This window comes from Pseudorasbora parva, chromosome 14, assembly GCF_024679245.1.
Source record: "Pseudorasbora parva isolate DD20220531a chromosome 14, ASM2467924v1, whole genome shotgun sequence".
In the NCBI taxonomy this organism is placed as follows: domain Eukaryota; kingdom Metazoa; phylum Chordata; class Actinopteri; order Cypriniformes; family Gobionidae; genus Pseudorasbora; species Pseudorasbora parva.
In genome coordinates, this window is record NC_090185.1 from 31003091 (window position 1) to 31024030 (window position 20940).

The following is a 20940-nucleotide window of genomic DNA, read 5'->3' on the forward strand; positions in this document are numbered from 1 at the left end:
GATCAGCTAATTGTCTGCCTCTTACATGTGTGCATTTCGAGAGATTGCAGAATTCAAGCGACAAATTATGTTTAATAAACAATGTTCGTGAGGAGCATGTTCAAACTATCTAATCGGCGTGAGATGAGGTATATATACACAGCCGAGTACCGACTCACCTAACGTTTGTTTCCTCCAAAGTTTTCTGGATCCCTCCGCCACCCCGTTCCTCACTCTTGTCTGCGATATGGGGCAGAACTCTGGTTTGGGCTGAATTCAGCGCTCTGAGCCCTCGATCGCTTCGGACAGCACGTCAAATACGCTTGAATTTTTTTATTTTATTCACTCATTTGTAAGTGTGAACTTGTAAAAACCACTGCCACAGGTAATCTGATATTATCTTTTTTTTTTTATTAAAGATACATTAATTATCACTATTGCCTCATTGTTGTATAGTGTCTTTGGGTGGATTGTGGCAACAGCCAGTGGGATTGTTAGTGCTTTGGTCTTAGTGACTTAAGAGTCCTCTTGATTACTCCTAGCGTTTCATGGATTTAGGAGCAAGTTTTAGCACTAAATTGAAAAGTTCTAAAATTAGGACTGACACACCCATAATTTTTAAGAGTTTCTCCTAAATCAGCAAGTTAGGAGCTACTTTTAGCCTTAAGATGTTTTGTGAATACGGCCCCTGATGTTTTCAGCATATTTATTTTTATTTATTTTACTACATATCAGACAAATCTCATTTAATTTTCCTAACGTCATTACTTCAGCTGAAGTAATGTCAAAATATAAGAAGGAACATAGATATATTTACATAGATTACTCATTCGACCAATCTGCACAGGTACTAATGAGGAATCTATATACATATATATTAGGGGTGGAACGATTAGTAAATATAAATTTTATATAAAAAAAAAGTTTAAATAATGCACAGATGATAACACCAACAACATTCATCAATGTCTGTTTTGTATTCTAACCTTTCCGGTGGCTGCTCTCAGTAGCTGTTGTTTCTTCTCCAGGTCTTCTCGTTTGGCTGCCAGCGCCTGCTGTTCTGCGTTCTCCTCCCTCCACAGGTAGCTGCAGGAGGAGGGACAACGACACACCCATCAGCTCTGGCTCACAAACACTATGCCTGGGTTCAGCAGGAGACCCTATTTCTATAGCCCATCCGTCAAGCCTCATCGTGCTGTGAAACCTATGGCTTGTGGATTATTAATAACTAAAATGCCAGGTGAGGAGAGGAACGGTTCGTTCAGGTAACAAGAAAGGGTGGGATGCTGGAAAATGGGCCAAAGCCAGAAATGTTCCCATGATGCGTTGGGAATAAGAACAGGAGGGTCTTACTTTCTCTCGCTCTGAAGTTCATCCTTTCGGTTCTTCACCTCATAGTACTTCTTGTCCAGCTCCTCCACACGAGTCTTCACTTCATTCAAATCCTGGTCCAGTTTCTGTGGACGAAATCAAATTTTGGAAGAAACATTATACATTCAAAACCATCCACTAAACATGCAAAAGTAATTTTTTTGTCCTCTACTGTTCAATACCAAGACAAGCTTTTATTGAATCTTACGGTGTACTGTTCCAGGTTTCTCTCTTTATTGGCCTCTGTGTCCTCCAGATCTTTGTGGATGGCGGCGATCTGCCGTTTCTTGTCGTTGATGGCTTGATCTAGAGACTTCAGCTCTTTCTTGATCCATTTGTCTCTCTCTTCTTTAGAGGTGAACTGGCTGCCTCGGCCCTGCTTGGCATAAAGGTCTGTTCGCTCTTGTGTGGCTTGAGCCAGTCTGAAAAAACACAATGGACAAATGAATCCAGAACAAATCATACTTCAACTATAGGTTAAAGACACAAAATAGCATTTTCAATGCATCTGTCCTCCTTAATGTGATATTTTGTGAAATAAATTAATTAAAAAAAAAAAAATTGCCAACAAAACGTAGGAAAAGGAACTAAAAATTAAGAAGGGGAAACAATGAGCAAAAATATTATTAGGGCAATGACATTTAGATGGGGGGAAAATGTGCAATGGTATTATTAGTGCAATGAAAATTAGATTGGGGAAAACTGGGCAGATTTAATTTGGGCAATAAAAATGAGTTGGGGGGGGGCAATGGAATTATTATTATTGCAATGAGAATTACATGAGAGAAAAATGGGCAAAGATATTATTTGGGCAATGAAAATTAGATGGGGAAAAAATAGGCAATTGGCATTATGGCAATGGGCAACTGGTATTATTATGGCAATAAAAATAAGTTGGGGTAAAATTGCAATAAAAATATATGGGGGGTAAATGAGCAATGGTGGTTTTATGGTTATTATTTTTCCTGGGTTAGGGTTATTTTAATTAAGTGCATCATCCAACACACTACTCACACTTTTTATGATTCAAAACAGCATTGAAAAGTGCACATGTATGTAAAATAATAATTCACCTAATATGCCCCACCCCAACTTCAAATTTTAAAAGAAAATACATCAACACAGGAAAGAAAACTGCGTTCCCCACTTCATAGGCCCTTTTGATGCTTCAAAAAGTTTACCGTGCAATTCCTCGCTCCTCTTTTTCTTTCACAGCGTTAAATTTGGGTTCTGTTTCCTGCAGCTCCTTCTGTTTTTCTTCAATCTTCTCCAGAAGCTTCTGGCGCTCTTTGAGCAGCCGTTTCTGTTGGACAGGAAGCGAGAGGGGAGACAGAACTGAATCACAAGCAGGGGCATTAATTAATCAATCTCTCCTCTTAATAGAACACCTAAATAAATTTTGCGCAGATGCGTGAGGAGGTGTTCATATTTAAATGGAGAACAATGAAATGTGCACAAACAGGTGTGTAGGATTCAGCGTCATGAGCAGAACAAAGGGGATCTCCATCGGAGCAAACCTACAGTCACCGATCAAAGGGCAAATGACGCATTTCTGCCTCTCCTCCATAGGAAAACACACACACACTTGGCCAGGTGGGGCTAATCCCTCTATAAGCCAAGCTGGGATGTGGGAGGGCCGACCAAAAGTGTGTATTTCACACATACAGGGATACACAAGCATTATGTGTGTGTTTGAGTCTGGCTTTAAGCCCGGGCTGGAGTGAGCGTGTGTAGTTAGTGACGCAGACGGAGACACTGCGGACCCTCTGTTCGCTAGTGCCTGCCAGCATTTCCTGCAGCTCTCTGGCTCTCGCTGTGTATTTATGCGTGTGTTTGCATTTGCGAGCATGTGTATCAAACCCGTGTGTTTGTGTGTGTGTGAATTCAGTCATTGCTTTGTTTGTGTAGCAGCCTCTTCAATTGAGGGCAGCTATACGAAAAGAACAAGCAGGTGGGTATTTGTTTGAGGAAATAGGGCTTATGAGTGTTTATATGCACTCCACACAAAGGAGGAACGGAAAAAAATAATATTATCGAATGAAGCTCTTTAAACTAGAGCTGTGATCAGTTTAAATCATTGGATAATTTGTCAACTAACTTTAATCCATGAACTGATATAACTCAAATTCTGTGTGTGTGTGTGTGTGTGTGTGTGTGTGCCCGTGCGTGCGTGCGTAATTGATCCTTTTGATTATTCAATGTGCCAATAATGAATAAAAGTGAAATTTAAGAAATGTATAATATTTCAAAACATTTATTTTTCACATAAATATGAAATGTTTCTTGAGCAGGAAGTCAGCCAGTTAGAATGATTTCTGTAGGATCAAGAGACACTGAAGACTGGAGTAATGATGCTGAAAATGAATCTTTGCATCAATGGAATAAATTTAATTTTAAAGTATTAAATAGAAAAGTTTTTTAAATTGTAATATTTCACAATATTTCTGGTTTTGCTCTAATTTGATCAAATAAATGCAGGCTTGAGGAGCAAGAGACTTCTTGCAAAAACATTTAAACAATCTCCAAACTTATGAACTGTAGCGTAAACAACTCTGCATTTTACAAAATCGAAGCAATTTTCTATAAACAGTCACTTTCTCTTTTCTTTGACTGCACTTCTGTGAAATGTGTGTGTTGAGTGCATATGTGTGCCTGTAGCGTGTGCATGTGTTAGTGTGTGTGTGTCTGCTAGTCGCACCCTCTGTTCACTGTTTCCTGCCAGCTCGTCCTGCAGATCTTTGGCTTTGAGTTCCAGTTTGGTCCTCTGTTTGATCTGCTCCTGTCGCTCGGCGCTCAGCTGTTCTTTCTCCTCCTTCATGGCGGAGATTCGAGCCTTCAGCTCCCTCACCACACGCTCCGTCTCCTACAGAGACACAGAGAGAGAGGTTAGATAAGATGACCAAGCATAAGCTGCTGTATGACGTGTGAAAGCAGTTTCCTAGTACATGTTAGGGGATTTTCACATTTCATTACTAGGCCTGTCACGATAGTCAATAAATCAATTAATCGCTCAACAAAAAAACACATTTGAGCTTGATATTTTTTTCCGGCCACAATAATTTCCATTTTCATGCTTGTTTGTTTTCCTCGTCTCTCTCGCTGACTGCGTGCGCGCCTGGGGAGCTGTGATGAGACGTCATGCTCGGCCAGATTCCCCTGAAATTCGTGGTTCTTCGTTGCAAGTTACAAAATTTTAAGTGCCCACCGCCAAGTGAAATGGGGTCCCGTGCACTCCGCTTTGGCGTCATTTTTGCCGCGCACACACTCGCGCTACTGCGGACGGTTTGAGTTGATAAATGCAAGTTACTTCTTCAGTTCAATCTTTGTGTGCTAAAGAGGCACTTAATTTCTGTAGAGATAGCAATACACATTCTGCTTTTTTTGCCAAATAAATGAAAAGAATGTCATCAATGTCTTCTCTCTTGCTGTATCAAAATCTCATCTAGCTTTCCTCAGAGATGGTCAAGTCAAGTTCAGTTTGTGCATGATTACATTATATGAAAAATTGTTTAATACTGTATCCTAAATTGTGGATAATTAAGCTATATCATATGCTGAAGTACATTTCTGGAGTATTAACGATTAAAAGCAAAAACAACAACAAGAACCGTACACAACCGAAAACCGTGATACGAACCGAACCGTGGGTTTTGTAAACCGTGCCGCCCCCAATATGCACCTAAAACACAATCATCCGCTGCAGTTCATCCATTTTATTTGTTTTTGGTATTAATTCAAGTGATTTTTTTTGTAAACAGACTGAGAGTCCATTGCTTTTATAATTTTTGGTTGTTTTGTTCATTTATTGTGGATATTTAAAATGTTTTCCATTTTCAGTGTTAAATAATATTTAGAAATAAAAGTTAATTGATCTTTAAAAAGGTGTATCATTATTTAAGATGAAAATGTTCTCAGAACGAAAATATTATCGTTTATCACAATAATTTCTTGGCCAATTTATCGCCCAGCAAAATTTGTTATTGTGACAGGCCTATTCATTACTTTATTTTAAGTTTGTGGGGCTGACATAGTGGAAGAAAAGTTAACGTGAAATCCCATTTACAATCAATGTTCCTGGTCTTATTGTGCCATAAAGGGGGGAAAAAGTTTCTTTTTTAATAATTCTTCCATGAAATGTTTTTTGACATGTGACTGCAGAAGCAGGTAAAAATAAATTGTAGTCTACTAGATTTTTTACATTCTCCTAATAAATTGTGGCAATTTTCATGCAACATGTTTGATCAAGATGTTAGGCTGTTGAGGATGAAAGGAAACATAAATACACATCAGTGATTAATGCACTGACAACCTCAGTTTACCTCCACTTTGTCTCGAGCATCTTGTTGCGCATCTCGCAGTTGTCTAGATTTGTCTCCACAGGTCTCTCTCTTAGTGGACAACTAGAGGAGGAAATCACACCTTCTATAAATGATGATGTTAATCACACATCAGCTACTAAGTATTACAGTGTGTTGAATACTAATTTATTTACTGACACAACCGAAATAGACTTGAGAAGGTGGTGACAAGTAAGAAGTGTGTGCGTACCTCGTCTAGTTTGGCCCGGGTCTCGTTGAGCTCCTGGTTGTAGATGGTGTACTCGAGAGCTCTCCTCATTTTGTCCCATTTCTGGTACTGAGCCAGTTCCTCTTTCTCATCCTCCAGAGTGTGCAGACGCTCCTCGATGTACTTCAGCAGCTCATTAATCTTCTCTCGCTTTCCCTCTGCACAAACAAACACACACAAACACACGTCATAAACCTTTGACTATTAAAACAAGAATAAAGCATCCACTACAGTGTTTTCTGTACTGCTTTACTGATTCATTTAAAAGATTTGGTTCCACAAAATAATACAAAGATAATAAATACACAATACATTTTCATTTTTGCGTTGGATGCAAATGATAATCTTTTAAACCAATTTAGACAGAAAACCACACGGAGCCCTTAACACTAAAACTACTGGAAATCTATAACTAGTGGAAGCATTAGCGCTCATTCTGGCTGTTCGTAGGCTATTGGACTGCGCCGATTGTCATTTTTACATTCAAAACTTCTATTGAGGTTTTAAAATTAAGCTTTGTTTGTCCATCATATTTTATAATGGATTTAGACACTTTTTCAGATTCAAATGTTCACTGTGATCTAGGGTTGTGTGGTACACAGGTACTGGGGAAATACCAATATATATTTAATTTAAAACAGTACAATATCATGATTTGACTCATTTACGTACTGATATGCTGCTTTTCTACTTGCATTCACCGCTGTGCTACCCAAACGTATCCAAAACCGGCAAATGTGACAACATAGATGAACAAAATGCATAAAGCAGTTGAATCTCACTCAACCCTTACAGAACAATTTAATAAATAGGGCTTTAAAAGTGAAATTTGTAACTACTTTGCTTAAAAAACTGGTGAAGAACCATCAAACTTTGCCAACCATTTGTCACTTGCCCATCCAGACTTGTAAAAGACATTAAGATATTGACAGGTAAGCGCATCATTCTAAAGACCTTTATTGTCTTTTAACACAGATCAACACTTTTACATAAAATCACATAATTTAAATATATAATATGAAGATCTTTTCAAAGCTGAGTGGAAGAGAGGACAAGACTTTGGACAAGATGGTGCTGTAAGTGTGTTTCCACTCTTAAGTTTTCAAATTACTGATTTGATGTGATAATCTATGTTGATTCATTTGCTAATAAACATTTTCGGTAATTTCCTGCTTTATAAACGCAAAGCCTCTAAATGAGTAAAATGTTGTGCAGTACCACCACCACAGTTCAGACCCTGCATGCTATTGATTTAATATTGAATACATATAGATTGATTAAATACTACGGTGTTAGATTGTGGTACCATACTATAGCCAAAATTATGGTATCGAGCCATCCCTACTGTGATTGTACTTGTCAAATGTTTAATATACACAGCTCCATGTCATTTAGGAATAAGATTGTGTGGGTGTTTAAATCTGGAGTGTGACCTTTTAACAGTTAATCATGCAGCGCTACAATATTGTTAATAAGAAAGATCAACTACAAATATTTTATTAGAATAAGCAGAGAAATACAGATTGGAAATTATCAATTCTCTCTAATCATTAATTAAAATAGAAAAGTCTCTCAGTGAAAGATCTACCTGTTTCCTTCATGAGCGAGATACTCTCCTCCTTGCGCTCATCATAGACTCTGGTGCCTGCCACCTCTCTGAGCAGCTTCAGACGCTGAGAGTCCGGCGCTGTCGCCATCTGATTGATCTATTTTCATGTTTGAGACAATGAAATGGTTGTAACAAAGTGAGAAAATTCATTTAGAATGAGTAAGAACAGCATTAGCACTGCTTTCAATCCTAAAAGCCACATTCTTGTTGGTTCAACACCATTCATGTTAATGAGAGAGAAGCTGTTGTTTGCTACAGTCTAAGAGGGCTGGAAAACACTGATGCAGCTGCATCTTAGGTGATAACAAGCTTTAAAGGAACACGCCACTATTTTTGAAAATAGGCTCAGATTCAATGATCTATGCTTAGCTATGCTAAAAATGCTACTGCCAGACCTGGCGATCGGCTGAATGGATTTGAAAACTGTAAAACTCAACGGTTTAACTCAAGGGGAGTTGGAAAGTGAGCCTATTTTCACACATAGTGGTGTGTTCCTTTAAATAAAATCATGAATAACTGTAAAAAGTCAAATCATTTGTCATGTCAAGAGACACTAGCATACCTTTCCCTGCTTGACGATGTAATAAGGGTTACTGCGGGAGAAACCAGCACTCTCCAACAGGTTCATCACGTCGTTCTTACTGAAACGCGCACAACACAACGCATTCAGTTACAGCTCTAATCATCATCTCTTCTATGATGTGTTACGAGAAATAAACTTACGTGACCATCTTTTTGTCCAAGAAGTACTGGTCTTTCTTTGCTCCGATGACACGGCGCAGAGACACTTCCTCTTTATCAATCTGAGAGCAATCATGACATGTTATTCACCTGCCTTTACTGCAGTGCACTTCTTATCATTTAAGGCCCCGATATACTTCAAATTAAATCAAAGAACGAACTGGTGTTATGTAATTTTTACTTCAAAGTATGTTTGGAGTTTATTATTAGTTTATTGTTTATTATTATCATTGCAGAAAAGTTTGCTCTGGCAAGTAAACACCTACCAGCAGTCCATTGAGGTATGGACGTCCACGGATAAAAACATGAATACACTAGAGAGCTGCTTTAGGCCATCCTTAAAAATATTCTTGTTTGCCGTAACCCGACCGACCCTGTCAATTTAGGGCCGACTCAAATTATTATTTTTTTTTCCATTTAGTCCGACCGACTTGCCGGTTGTAAATTTGCATTAAGACCGACCAATTTCTTTTTTTACTCTTCAAACAACTAATACAAAAGTAATAAAATAATATGAAATATATTTTAGTAAGTATTATAAATATATAAACTGCTTGGGTCAACATACGAAGGCTGCGTTCTTTCTTTTATAGAAAAACCCGTGACGTCATCTATGTTTACACTATGGTTAACGGATGTCACACTATGGCCTGCACGTGCATTCGTTTCGGCTCATACTCTCATTCACTGTAACGTTAGACTGTTAAACCCCTGTTGGAGATTTCGCCGCATTGTGTGACAGGAGTCAGTACCATGGCATGGACACGTTACACACACCAGGCAAGTGCACTGCAGAGGGGAGGGCTTTGGGGGTTCAAGCCCGTGCCCTTTTTGAAAATTAATCAAAAGTGCCCCTCTCAACATTCATCATTACTATATTGTGGCCAATAAAACAGAATTTGAATTATAATTAATATAAAAACGTGTACAAAACAGTAACAAATGGCGGAAAAGCCATATTTATCTTGTCTCTGTCAGTCTGAAAAATCGTTGTCATAACGCGTTGCTATGGGTAGCGTGTGTTTTGCTCGACTACTCGCAGCGCGTGGTGGGAGCGGCGGCACTGGTTGTAACTTGAAAAATAATGCTTTATGTATGGTTCTGTCGATGGATACACGTGCTGGCTCCTCAGTGATAGGCTACACTACAACAGCGATAATAAAAGAAAAACGTGGGCAAAACGGTCTATCTTTGTAAACTGTGTTCAATGCATGCGAGTGCTGCCGTATGACCAGTCATTTTCGCCATCATCACCCATGGGTAAATTATACCCATGCAGTATCACCCATGCAGTATATTCGCCAGAAGACGCGAATGAGAACTCTGCAGTGTGAGAAGCTGTCTCTGTGCGCTCGTCCAAAAGCGCGCGCACGTCTGTCAGCGCGCAAATATTGAGTTATTTTAAGTCTTGCGCTTGAACGGACAAACTCACACAAAAAGTATATCAACATGTCGATCTTGATGAGTATCCAAGCAGACATAGTCTGGTGCCTTAAGTGAACTGTATACAGTCGAGAAAGACGAGCATATCCCTGTATAAGGTCTTAAAGGGGCAGTAGCCTTTACTGCTGTCTGTCAAACAAAAGATAAGGACATCACTCACTGCTCTTGATTGAATAGCTTTTGTAATTTTAAAAAGGATTGATCTTTAATTTAAACAGTTACATGTGCAGTTATTTTACATTTGATTTATTTATTCAATTTCTCTACCTAAAAACTAATGTTAGACCTACCTGAAAAAATCTGAAAAGCATTGTTTATTTTATTAGTATCTTTGCTCAATAGTATTTATTTGTGCTGCTGCTTGTATTTAAGTTTTTTGTTCTTATTTTCTTTATTTTTATTTGACAGTAGTTCTTTCTTTCCCTGAGCATGGCAAATAACAATAATTAATTAAATTGTTATAGCGCTTTTCTAGACACCCGAAGCGCTTTACATATAGAAGGGGGGAATCTCCTCGGCACCACCACCAAATACCAAACCGTACTGAAACCGTGAACCTGAAACCGTGAACCTAAAACTGTGATACAAACCGAGCCGTGAGCAATTACACCCCAAGTGTAACATATGCATGGGGGTGTCACAAAATTAGAAAATTTTCAAAGGGTGCCATGACTGAAAAAAGGTTGGTAAACACTGATTTAGTGAATGGCTGTGGCTCGACAGCAGGAAAAACAATCCAAACAATCACGATTTTTTAACCTTTTTCATCATTAATGTTAATCAAATCTATTATTCTAAATGTAGGCTGCCAAGAAGGAGGAAAGAGGGGCAGTGTCTCTGTGTGGTCTGCCATTGTCTGTGATGTTTGTTTACTGTAATATATACCAGTAAAGAGTAGGTTATAGCTACTTAATTAATTTAATTCATAAAAAAAAAAATCTTTTTAATATTCAAATACACTAGTCTATATCACCAGATGCGTTGGTTTAGCAACAAGTGCAAGCCACTTCAGAGACACAGAGAGTTGCGTGTTCTGAGTTAACACAATCGAGCGTAAAAATACGAATACATATACATATCATATACAATACATATCACTGGAAAATACTAAAATGGGAAGACAGCGTGAAAAGAGCTAAAATACCTGAGAAACCCAGGAAAAAAGGGAGGGTTGACAGCTTTGAGTCAATGACAGCTAGCGGTGGTAGGAACCTTTTCTTAATGAATGCACCTGAAATTTATGGAATAAACATGTTTTTGACAAATATTTCAATTTGTTTGTGGTCTATATAGCCTGCAGCCTATGAGCCCGAAGGCAGCAGGGCTTGAAGACCCAGTCAGTTTAAATTCATACCTACGTAATCACCATCACCAAAAATGTACTTTTTTTTTTTTACATTAAAATTTGAAAAAAAAATTTTTTACCTACCTACCGACCCTTTTTTATTTTTTTTTTACTGTTACTGCAAACCAAAATATTTTTAAGGATGGCCTTATAGTAGAAAAATTTAAGCTGCAATTCAAACTGAAAGAGATACTGACAGGGTTTTTCACATTTAGTTCTATAAAGCTGCTTGCGTTGAAGCAATCTATTGTAAAAACTGCTATATTTCTAAATAGGGCTGTGTTGAAAAAAATCGATTCACCAATTCTGAATCGATTTTCATATTAATTTCTAAAGATCGATCCGTAACTCAGAGGTTCGATTTAATAATAGGCCTTTTTATTTTAAATTTGCCGTGTCATTGAATTCACACATACACGCGAGGTGGAAGGACATTAACACAACTAACATGGCAGCTTTGAAAACTCCAGAAACGCCGCAGACAGAGAATACTGGCTGGCATTTTCAATTGTTTTCAATGAGAGCGCCGGGTTTTTAGAAAGCCTGGAGTGCACCGAGGCGCTGAGCAAGTAGGATTTTCCGTATCATAACAACAAGCAAGTCTCAACTGAGGAGAAAAAACGCTGCCTGCCAAAACGCTCTCAAGCGCTCACAGCGGGGAGTTTTCAGTTGAGCGCCTAGCGTTTTCAGCTGGCTAAAAATGCTTTGGTGGACATACAGCCTAACGTTATACCGCCGTCACCGCGCTGAAGAACACAGCCGTTCTCTTACTGCCAAGGAAATTGTAAAGGCTGCGTTGTCATGACGGCGTGCGACAGCACAGCTCCACAGTGCGCGTTCGCTGACTAGAGCAGCCTGGAAGGGGGATTGTTCTTTACAACCATCAATACTCCATTAATTTGCAGTTGAATGTCTATAATAATAGTATCAATATGTTGCATAACTACAGTACTGTAATTCAGGTAACAGCTGGAAAAAATGCTTTCTTCAAAAACACTTATCTAAATCTCGAAGATCGGATCGGATCAGATCGGATCGAATTAAATAATGATAATCGATTCAAGATCTTGAGAATCGGAATCGAATCGGTTCTTGAAATTTGAATCGAAACCCAGCCCTATTTCTAAACATGACGTGACTTCACTGATGTGCCGAATTCTAGCGCTCATACAAACGTTGCTATGATCAGATGCTTTCTTAACTGTGATTTTCGCTGTGGTCAGTTTTGTTGTGTGTTTATTTTGTTATTGAAAGAAAAGCACACATCGCATATTTACATATTCCAGACCCTCCAGGATTTGCGATCGCAGAATTCAATGCAAAATCAAGTAAAGGCCACAAAATTCTGAGGAGCTTGCAATTTTTCAAAATTGCCACAGATTTCCCAAAGATTTTGGGCCTAGGTACATACTGGGATGTCATCACAACACACATTCAGCCAAAGCAAAGTCACTTCGGAGTACAATATGTGTTAAACTTGAATTGATCGATAAACTTTTGTTTGCGCAGGACAACCCCGTTCCCACTTTAAGCATGCAGGCGCTCTCTCTCTCTCTCTCTCTCTCTCTCTTTATTGTTTCCATTAGTCGGTTTAGATTATCAACAGTGTCTGTATGCAGAATGAAAGAGAGGCTCGCACACTCTGTAAACAACCCAAAAATGGATGAGTTAAATGAAAATGTAAAGTCAGTAAATTAGCTACTTCCAGGGTTAGCCCTATAAACACAACAGGCTACTACTTCTGAATTGTGCACTGATTCTTTACTTTCAAACTTTATAGTTTCAGAGCCCAAAGGTTCTTGATGTCAAAAAAGTAATAAAATGTTAGAAAAATGTTGACTGTTCACTGAAAAACTCAGTCTTCAAAGAAAAAAGCAACGATTTTAGCAGCATGTCGGGATGTTCTCTAACAGTATATAGCTGCTAGGGCTGTCACTTTTTATTCGATATTCGAATATGCATTCGAACATGGCGTGAAATATCCTTAATTGATGTAGCCATGTAGCGTAATTTTTTAGTCAGGTGCGTTTACATGGAGCACTGCAATCTGTTTAAAAGTCCAATCTGAATGAAAATGCTCCATATAAGCACCTCAATCGTAATCAAAATGCCCAAACTGAATGAAATTGTAATCGTTTTGAGATGTGTGGGATAAAACTTTTTATGAGTAGATCAAACGAAACATTTCACCATGTAAACGACCTGACTGGATTACTTTTGAGTGTGTGTCCTTATATGACGTACGCCGCGCGTGCCGCGGTCACATGCAGCAAGCATGTTGACAAGAAGATAGTACATTTTTCTGAGGGATAAACTTTTTATTTTGTAAAAAGTTATGAAGATAATGTTGGCATAATGGCACTGTCCCTAAACCTACCCATGTAAGCAAACAATCAACTACTTCAGCTGCGCCTGACATTAGAATTAATTTTTTCTGAGATGATTATTACACTTTACAACAAATAAATAGCTTTTATAGAACCGTATAAGTCCTGGTGGCCGCTGAGAGTTGCTATGGCACCCGTAAACATATTCCAGCTGCTGGAGAGGACGGCGGACGGCGTCGACATCTGAAGCGGGAAACGGCGTAACGCAGACAAACTGAAAGCTGTGATGATTGCATAGTGGCACTTCATATCGATTAAGTTGATAACCTGCTGTTTCAAACATTAAGTTAAAGGGGGGGGTGAAATGCTGTTTCATGCATACTGAGCTTTTTACACTGTTAAAGACTTGGATTCCCATCCTAAACATAGACAAAGTTTCAAAAACTAATGTTGGACGTTTGATGGAGTATTTCAGTGTCAAAAATACTCCTTCCGGTTTCTCACAAGTTTCGGAGAGTTTTTTCCGAGTATGGGTCAACTTGACGTTAATAGAGCGGAAGGTCCTTGTATGGGCCGTACGGGCTCTTCTCCCGGTAGGGTGCGCGCGCGCGTGACTAGAGCGAGAGAGAGGAAATGCACGCCCGTAAACAGTCTCTCAGCTGCAGATCCAGTCGTCCGTGAACACTTATGTGGCACGCCGCGCTCCACTTTATTCCTATGGGTGACGTCGAGCAACTTCAACGCTTCAGCACAGCATTCCGGGAAGGCAGTGCTGCATTTGAACCGATTTGAACGCAGAAATGACGGGAAGCTTCACAGCATCGCTTCAGTTTTAAGAAGTGTGTTTTTGACAGAGCGGTCCCAGCGATAAAGGTTCGGTCCTGCTTTGGAAGCAGCCGGTGAGTAAAACTGCTTCAAATGTCTGTGCTGTTGGCAACCGTCGCATGAGTAAACATCAGTAAACGACACGATCACGTGCTTCGTCATTCAAATGCGCTAACGGACTCCATTGTTGTTCTATGTATAACGTTACACTAGTCTGAAGTGCAAAACCATTTTGCTTGCTACTTCTAAGGTCTAGTCGCATACAATAGTCCATAAACCGAATCATGTCCCCATAAACTGCGAGTAAAGACACACAAATGTTGACAGGCCACTAAATACAGTACATACCACAGAGACGGACGCCCTGCTGTTGCCGTTTCTCCTGTTCAATTTATTTCTGCCTCAGATTTGATTGTGGATCATTATCTGTATTAGCTGAGATAGCGATGGGTTTCTCCACGCTTGAGGACGTTACCGCTTTGTTCACGATCGTCATTCTTTATCTCCGCCCACACGATACGCCTCCAGCCGCTCGTTTTTTTCGGAAAGACTTGGTACAGCCTATATTTCTTTTATAAATATAATAAAACTAAAGACTTTTCGGAGATATGAAGGATGCAATACTACTCTATAGGTACTCAAGATTGACATGAGATTGACTGAAACTGAGTCAACCCCCCCTTTAACAATTTATTTTTCCATACAGGCTGTGGCCTGAGTCCTGTTTATGACTGTCAGACTGTTAATGCATTTGTGATTGAATCTCCGTTATGGCGGTGTCTGTTTTTTTTTTTTTTTTTTTTTTTATGGGGGGTGGGTCGTAGAAATTCGAATATATTCGAATACATTGCTTGATATTTGATATCCGTTCAAATTAGATTTTTTTTTTAATTGACAGCCCTAATAGCTGCAAAGTTATTTCAAACTTAACTTCTTTTTACCCCTAAACAAAGAAGGAAAATGAACATCACTGTGAGTATATCAGGGCCTTTAGGATACATTTCTTACCGGCAGCCTGTTGTCAGAGTTGTCGAATATAATTTCCACAAAGGCTGAAATGACTCGAGGGCCAGTGCCTTCCTAAAAAAATACACAAAAGCACATGGTTTAGAATGGTTAGTGAAAATTACTTAACATAATAAATCAAATAAATAAAAATGTATGAGACGATATTTTACATAAAATTGTAAAAATAGTAATCAACTAAAATAATTGATCAATTCTCACACGAAGGAGTGTTTTAAATTATTGAAATAAAATATAATATTACTCACATGAAGCAGAGCCAGACGTTGCTCTGGTCGAAGATGACTGAACTCATCGCTGAGCACAAACTGTATGGCTGATGGGGGGGAAAATGAAAAGTGCTCATTACAAACAATTCACCAGCACTGTCAGTATTTTGATGCATTAAATTACTCTGGTTGCTCCGATTGATCAGGCGCCGATTGTTATCAGCCAAAAATAGCTTTAGATAGTTTAATCGATGGTCTCTATAAAGGAAACATTTTTTCTATGCGTAGCTTACATTGCTTCATTACATTCTCCAGTCTGGCAGTTCTACCAGATGTCTGAAAAGGACAGTAAATTTGTAAGGTATTTGATACAGTCTACTGTTGCAAAACCGCAGGACAATATAGTGCATAGTTATTTAAACTGCAATAAGGTGCAAATGTGATACTGTTCCCCAAGAGACTTTCTGTGCGCATGCTCCAATATGGAGTGGAACACGGACAAGCAAACTTTCAGCTTCGGTTAAAACATACAGAAATAAGTCAAAATGCCCAGCTTGGGTGAGCATTTGCTTAAACAATGTTGTTGATGTCTCAAGTGAACAAAAACAGTGGGGAAATAGTTGCACAGGTATCAGTATACTGGATCTGTGCATTCGGTCTTAAAGTGACAGCAGCCTAATATTCCTGCTGTCTTCTGTCATTATTGTGAATCAAACAAAGAGAAAAACCACTCACTGCTCTTTAATAGGATTAATATATATTTATGCAGCAAAGACTATGCAGTGGTTTTACATTTGATTACTTTCTGTTGATAAAGACTGGAATGGAATATGTTGCACGTGTTGCTTGCCAATAAATAAAGAGTTGCCAATTCATGATACTTTCTCATCATTAAACTATTTAAAAAACAGCATTATTTATTTCTGTGATCGCAGGGCTCCAGACTGCGATCAAATGGTCGCATTTTGCGACAATTTTTTTCTTCTGGTGTGACCAAAATATTGATAAAGGTCGTGCTGGCGCGACCACAACGTTGCCCATCACCAAATGGCAAAATGAATGCAGAACTAAACTGTTCTACTCATTTGTAGGGGGTTGGGTATCATTTGGGTTTTTAATAATACTAGTGCCAAAAAGATACCTTTAAAAGGTATTGGTGACTGAACCAATACTATTTTTTAAAGAGGCACAAAACGATGGTGGATGACATTAAAGAATAGCTTTTTGTTGAAAACAATTCATTAAATTGTTCATAATCAGAACTAATATACATAAATTCACTGTAAAACCTCAGCCAACCTGATCTGGCAGATTTACATCATGTAAATTCATCCAAGTCTCACGAAAATACATGAAAGTAAGTAACCGGTTAACTAGGAGAAGAATGGAGTAAAGAATATAGTTTAATATATAATGTGTATCTGAGATGCAGAGAAACTAGTCCATGCCTTTGTCTCCACCAGGCTGGACTACTGCAACGGACTCTTCAGTGAGATTTCTGGCAGAAATATCCAGATGCTTCAATACATCCAGAACAGCGCTGCCAGAGTCCTTATGAGAGTCCCTAAATTTGATCACATAACTCCCATCCTACACTCATTGCACTGGCTTCCTGTTTCATCCCGGATCAACTACAAAATCCTCCTGCTCACACATAAATGCATCACCGGACATGCACCACCATATCTACAGGAACTCATCAGTCTGAAATCCTCCACCTGCACCCTCAGATCATCAGGCCACCTGCTTCTTTAAGTCCCCACCACCAGGCTTCGTACCATGGGAGATCGAGCTTTCTGCTCGGCTGCACTGCGGCTTTGGAACCGCCTTCCTAGTAAGCTGAGAGCAGTACAGAGCCTGGACCAGTTTAAAGCAGAACTGAAGACTTCTGTTCAGAAAGGCTTTTATGTGTCGATTGCTTGTATTATTCTATATTTTTACTTTTTATTCATTTTTGCTATTTTTCCTGAATGAAAAGTGCCTTATAAATAAAATCTACTATTATATGGGTAAAACACACAGTCAAAGTATAACTGAAAGTATTGGTATTGCCACTTCCATAGACATCAGTGTGTTTTTAACAAAGTAAACTTTTTTTTTGTTGCTAGTAACGTTACTTACTGTAAATGTTTGGAACCTAAAATAAACATGTTGTTGAAAACAATGAATAGTTGTATGTGATAAGCACTGAGGGTGTCTGTCTCTGGCTTGGTGCCAGCCAAAGCACGACGGCATGTTTTAATTTAAGTGGCACTGAAATGAAGCCCCCGAAATCTGTGTTCTGATTTGGTCCAGTTACATACCAGTTATATAGGTACCGGTGCAATATTGGCACCAGGTTTCGGTGTCCAACCCTACTCATTTGTGCTTCATGGACTTTATCAGTTTGGACCAAAAATAGGTCAGCGCAGCACCGTAAACTAATCATGAGTCGCGGGCAGTGATGGTAATAACGGCGTTATAGATAAACGGCATTATTAATGGCGTTATTTTTTTCAGTAACGAGTAATCAAACTAATTACTGTTTCCCCAGTTACAACGCCGTTACTGAGAATAAAATGTGGCGTTACTATAATTGAGCTCACTGAAACGGCTTTCATCCGAATAGTCACGCTCTCTGTCAGGGGACCTGCAACCTCTGTCTCTATCTGTGTGCGTGTGTGTGTGTGTGTGTGTGCGTGTGAGAGAGAGAGAAGTCCACAAGTGTTGGGGGGTGGGTGTTGTACACATAACTGATTATAATAGGCGGGTGGGAGACAACCACATCTGATGATGACTCATGATTGGCTTAGGTAGACACACATGCACGCGCATGCGACCAGCGACCAGGAGAAAGAGCGATATTATGTCCAATGACTTCAAAGGTAGCTTTTGCAAGCTGGAAGTACAAGCAATACTTTTCCCTTGTTGAGGTGAAAGGTAAGAATGTTAATGTAACGTGCAACTTATGCCCAGGAAGAGTCTCTCCACATCAGTGTCAAGTAATTATAATCTAATGAAGCACTCCACATCGTTACATGCCACCACAAAATTAGTGGCTAAGAACGCAAAGGATAATGTGAGATCTGCTACCAAAGGAAGAACCACATTAATATTTTTTGGCCAGTTGGGGTCTGTGCAATAAATATTAAAGTTCTAAACAATCTATTTTGTATTATTGTTCCACTATAGTATTAATATTTACACAGACATCATATCAAACAGTGCTGATGTAGAAACCAGGAGAAACAGGAGAACTTATTGGCACCCCTGCTGCTGCCCTCAAATGTTAGTCTGGAGCCCTGTGAACTTACACTGTGAATTAAAAAATGCATTGTAATACTGTACGTTAAGTCTAACTATTACCAAGGCAGTTGTAAGTGTGTGTGTGTGGGGGGGGGGGGGGGGGGGGAGAGTAAAAACAATACAATCCAGAGCCTTGGATTGGTATTGGTTATTGTTTGTATCCAGTGGTGATCAGTAATTTGTAATCGGCCCCGAAATATCCTGATCGGAGCACCCTTATAAATTACTTTAAAAAATTACTTACCATAAAAGAAGTTACTCTTTCCTGATCCATTTCTTCCAACTGTGAAAAGTGAATAACATTTTTTTTATCTGATTAAATCAGATTTAAATCAGATCAGACTTAAAAGGATTAAATGGATTAAAATCATACCTATGACATTGTGTTTGGAGCTGAAGGGGTCAACCACAGTCTGATCTCTGTAGCTGCGAAACCCCTGAATAATAACCTGAAAGACATAACGTTAGTTCACAAAATATTATGTCAAATCAATGCAACATCAACTGTGATATAGCTATACAACCTACTAGAATACCTGTTTTTTTTTATTCAAATATGCTGAAAGTAAACCTGCTTTCAAATAAGAGTGTAACGTTAATCTAAAACTTAGAGATGTTTGTGTACATACAACAGCACTTCATGTATAAGTAATTAAGTTGCATAATACATAACGGAGTAGAAGTATTTACATGAGAAATAGCTTAATTTTCTACTAGCATTTTCCTCCCATATGATGGACAGCCGCAAATAAATGCTAAATTCAATATGAGATGTTTAATATAAATATAGCATAAAATATTTAATTGCAATGTTTGGAAGGTTTGACAGCTAATGCTAAAGCTAATGCTAACTTCATTAAAGGCCATACACTGGCAAAAACTTACAACCAAACAAGCGAAAAATTAAGAAACGTATGTTTGTGCATATTTGATTTTTAAAAATGTAAATAAGTAGTTTAATAGCATGATTCAACATATATATATCTATTTTACACGCAACGCGTGAGCCGCATCTCAGTCACTTACCTGTTTAATGTACATGGCGGTTTATGCACAAAACTCTCCTCAGAAACCAGCCGAACAAAGCTAAAATAAACACCCTCCTCCTCAGAGAGAAGAAGGGCTTGAGTGTAAATAAATATGTCTGCACACTGGAAAATTTTATCCGATATTTACTCTTGTGTAGGATCAAATTTTATTTTCCCTCCCCTCACGAAGCAGACATAACAATCAAAATGGCGACAGAGGCGGGACGAACGGACGAGTCTACTTGACTTTTTAGGGGGACTTAAAAGTACAATTTAAGAAAAATATTTAAAATAACAGTAAAATGAATCACACGAGCTTCATGTCAACAAGACAAATTAATTATATTTATAATAGTTGATTGCTTATTGAACTCCTTGCTATATGTTAGTTTCACATCTATTTCGTCTGTAACGCTACCCCTATTTTGTACAGTTAGTTTAGTCCATCGATATAGAGATTGGGCGCCAAGACAGCTGCTGTAGAATAAACTATAGATACATATTATAACTATGATTGTTCATTTGTGTCACTTATTTGTATTCCCTTTTAAATGTATTAATTTATTTTCATTTTCTCTATTTCACAGAAAAGTATGGAAGCCCATTTCCACCACATAATAAAACAATTCATGCTTTGGTAAGTCGTAATTATGACGCATTGTCACAACAAAATATCCTAACAATTATTACATAAAAACGCGAAATTATGACCTAAGTATGACATAAAAAGTCGAAATTGGGACATCGAAAGTCATAATTATGAGATAATTACATCCAGATGATGAAAAGGTAGAAATTAGGCTATATGACATCAAAATGAACATGATAATTCCCAATTTCTACTTTTTAATCATAGGCCTATGTCATAATTAGGCTACGACTTTTTATCTGATATGATGAAACATGACTTTTAATTTCATAATTACGACCTTCATAATTTTGATTTATATCATATGCATATAGAATAATTCAACATCTTTCACAACAGTAACACACGCACTCACACACGCACACATATAGCTTATAGATAGATAGATAGATAGATAGATAGATAGATAGATAGATAGATAGATAGATAGATAGATAGATAGATAGATAGATAGATAGATAATGGCATCATTATTTTAGAATGATCTGATCCAGATGTGCATTATATTTACATTAATATCCAGCATACACAGAAGAA

At 38.3% G+C, this 20940-nt stretch overlaps 1 protein-coding gene across 1 annotated transcript in view; it reads right to left on the reverse strand.

Annotated features, from left to right (window-relative positions):
* Positions 1-19964, reverse strand: part of smc3 (structural maintenance of chromosomes 3) — a 31052-nt gene extending 11088 nt beyond the window's left edge. The window contains exons 1-15 of the mRNA XM_067416221.1: positions 19753-19964; positions 19100-19175; positions 18971-19009; positions 15481-15548; positions 15215-15286; positions 8249-8328; positions 8088-8166; positions 7505-7622; positions 5899-6074; positions 5670-5750; positions 4049-4213; positions 2532-2653; positions 1559-1772; positions 1333-1436; positions 966-1065 (exon numbers count right to left, since the gene is read on the reverse strand). Coding sequence (XP_067272322.1) covers positions 966-1065; positions 1333-1436; positions 1559-1772; positions 2532-2653; positions 4049-4213; positions 5670-5750; positions 5899-6074; positions 7505-7622; positions 8088-8166; positions 8249-8328; positions 15215-15286; positions 15481-15548; positions 18971-19009; positions 19100-19175; positions 19753-19767 — 1509 coding nt within the window. The 5' untranslated portion in view covers positions 19768-19964. The remainder of the gene's footprint in view (positions 1-965; positions 1066-1332; positions 1437-1558; positions 1773-2531; positions 2654-4048; positions 4214-5669; positions 5751-5898; positions 6075-7504; positions 7623-8087; positions 8167-8248; positions 8329-15214; positions 15287-15480; positions 15549-18970; positions 19010-19099; positions 19176-19752) is intronic.
* Positions 19965-20940: the final 976 nt, after the last annotated feature.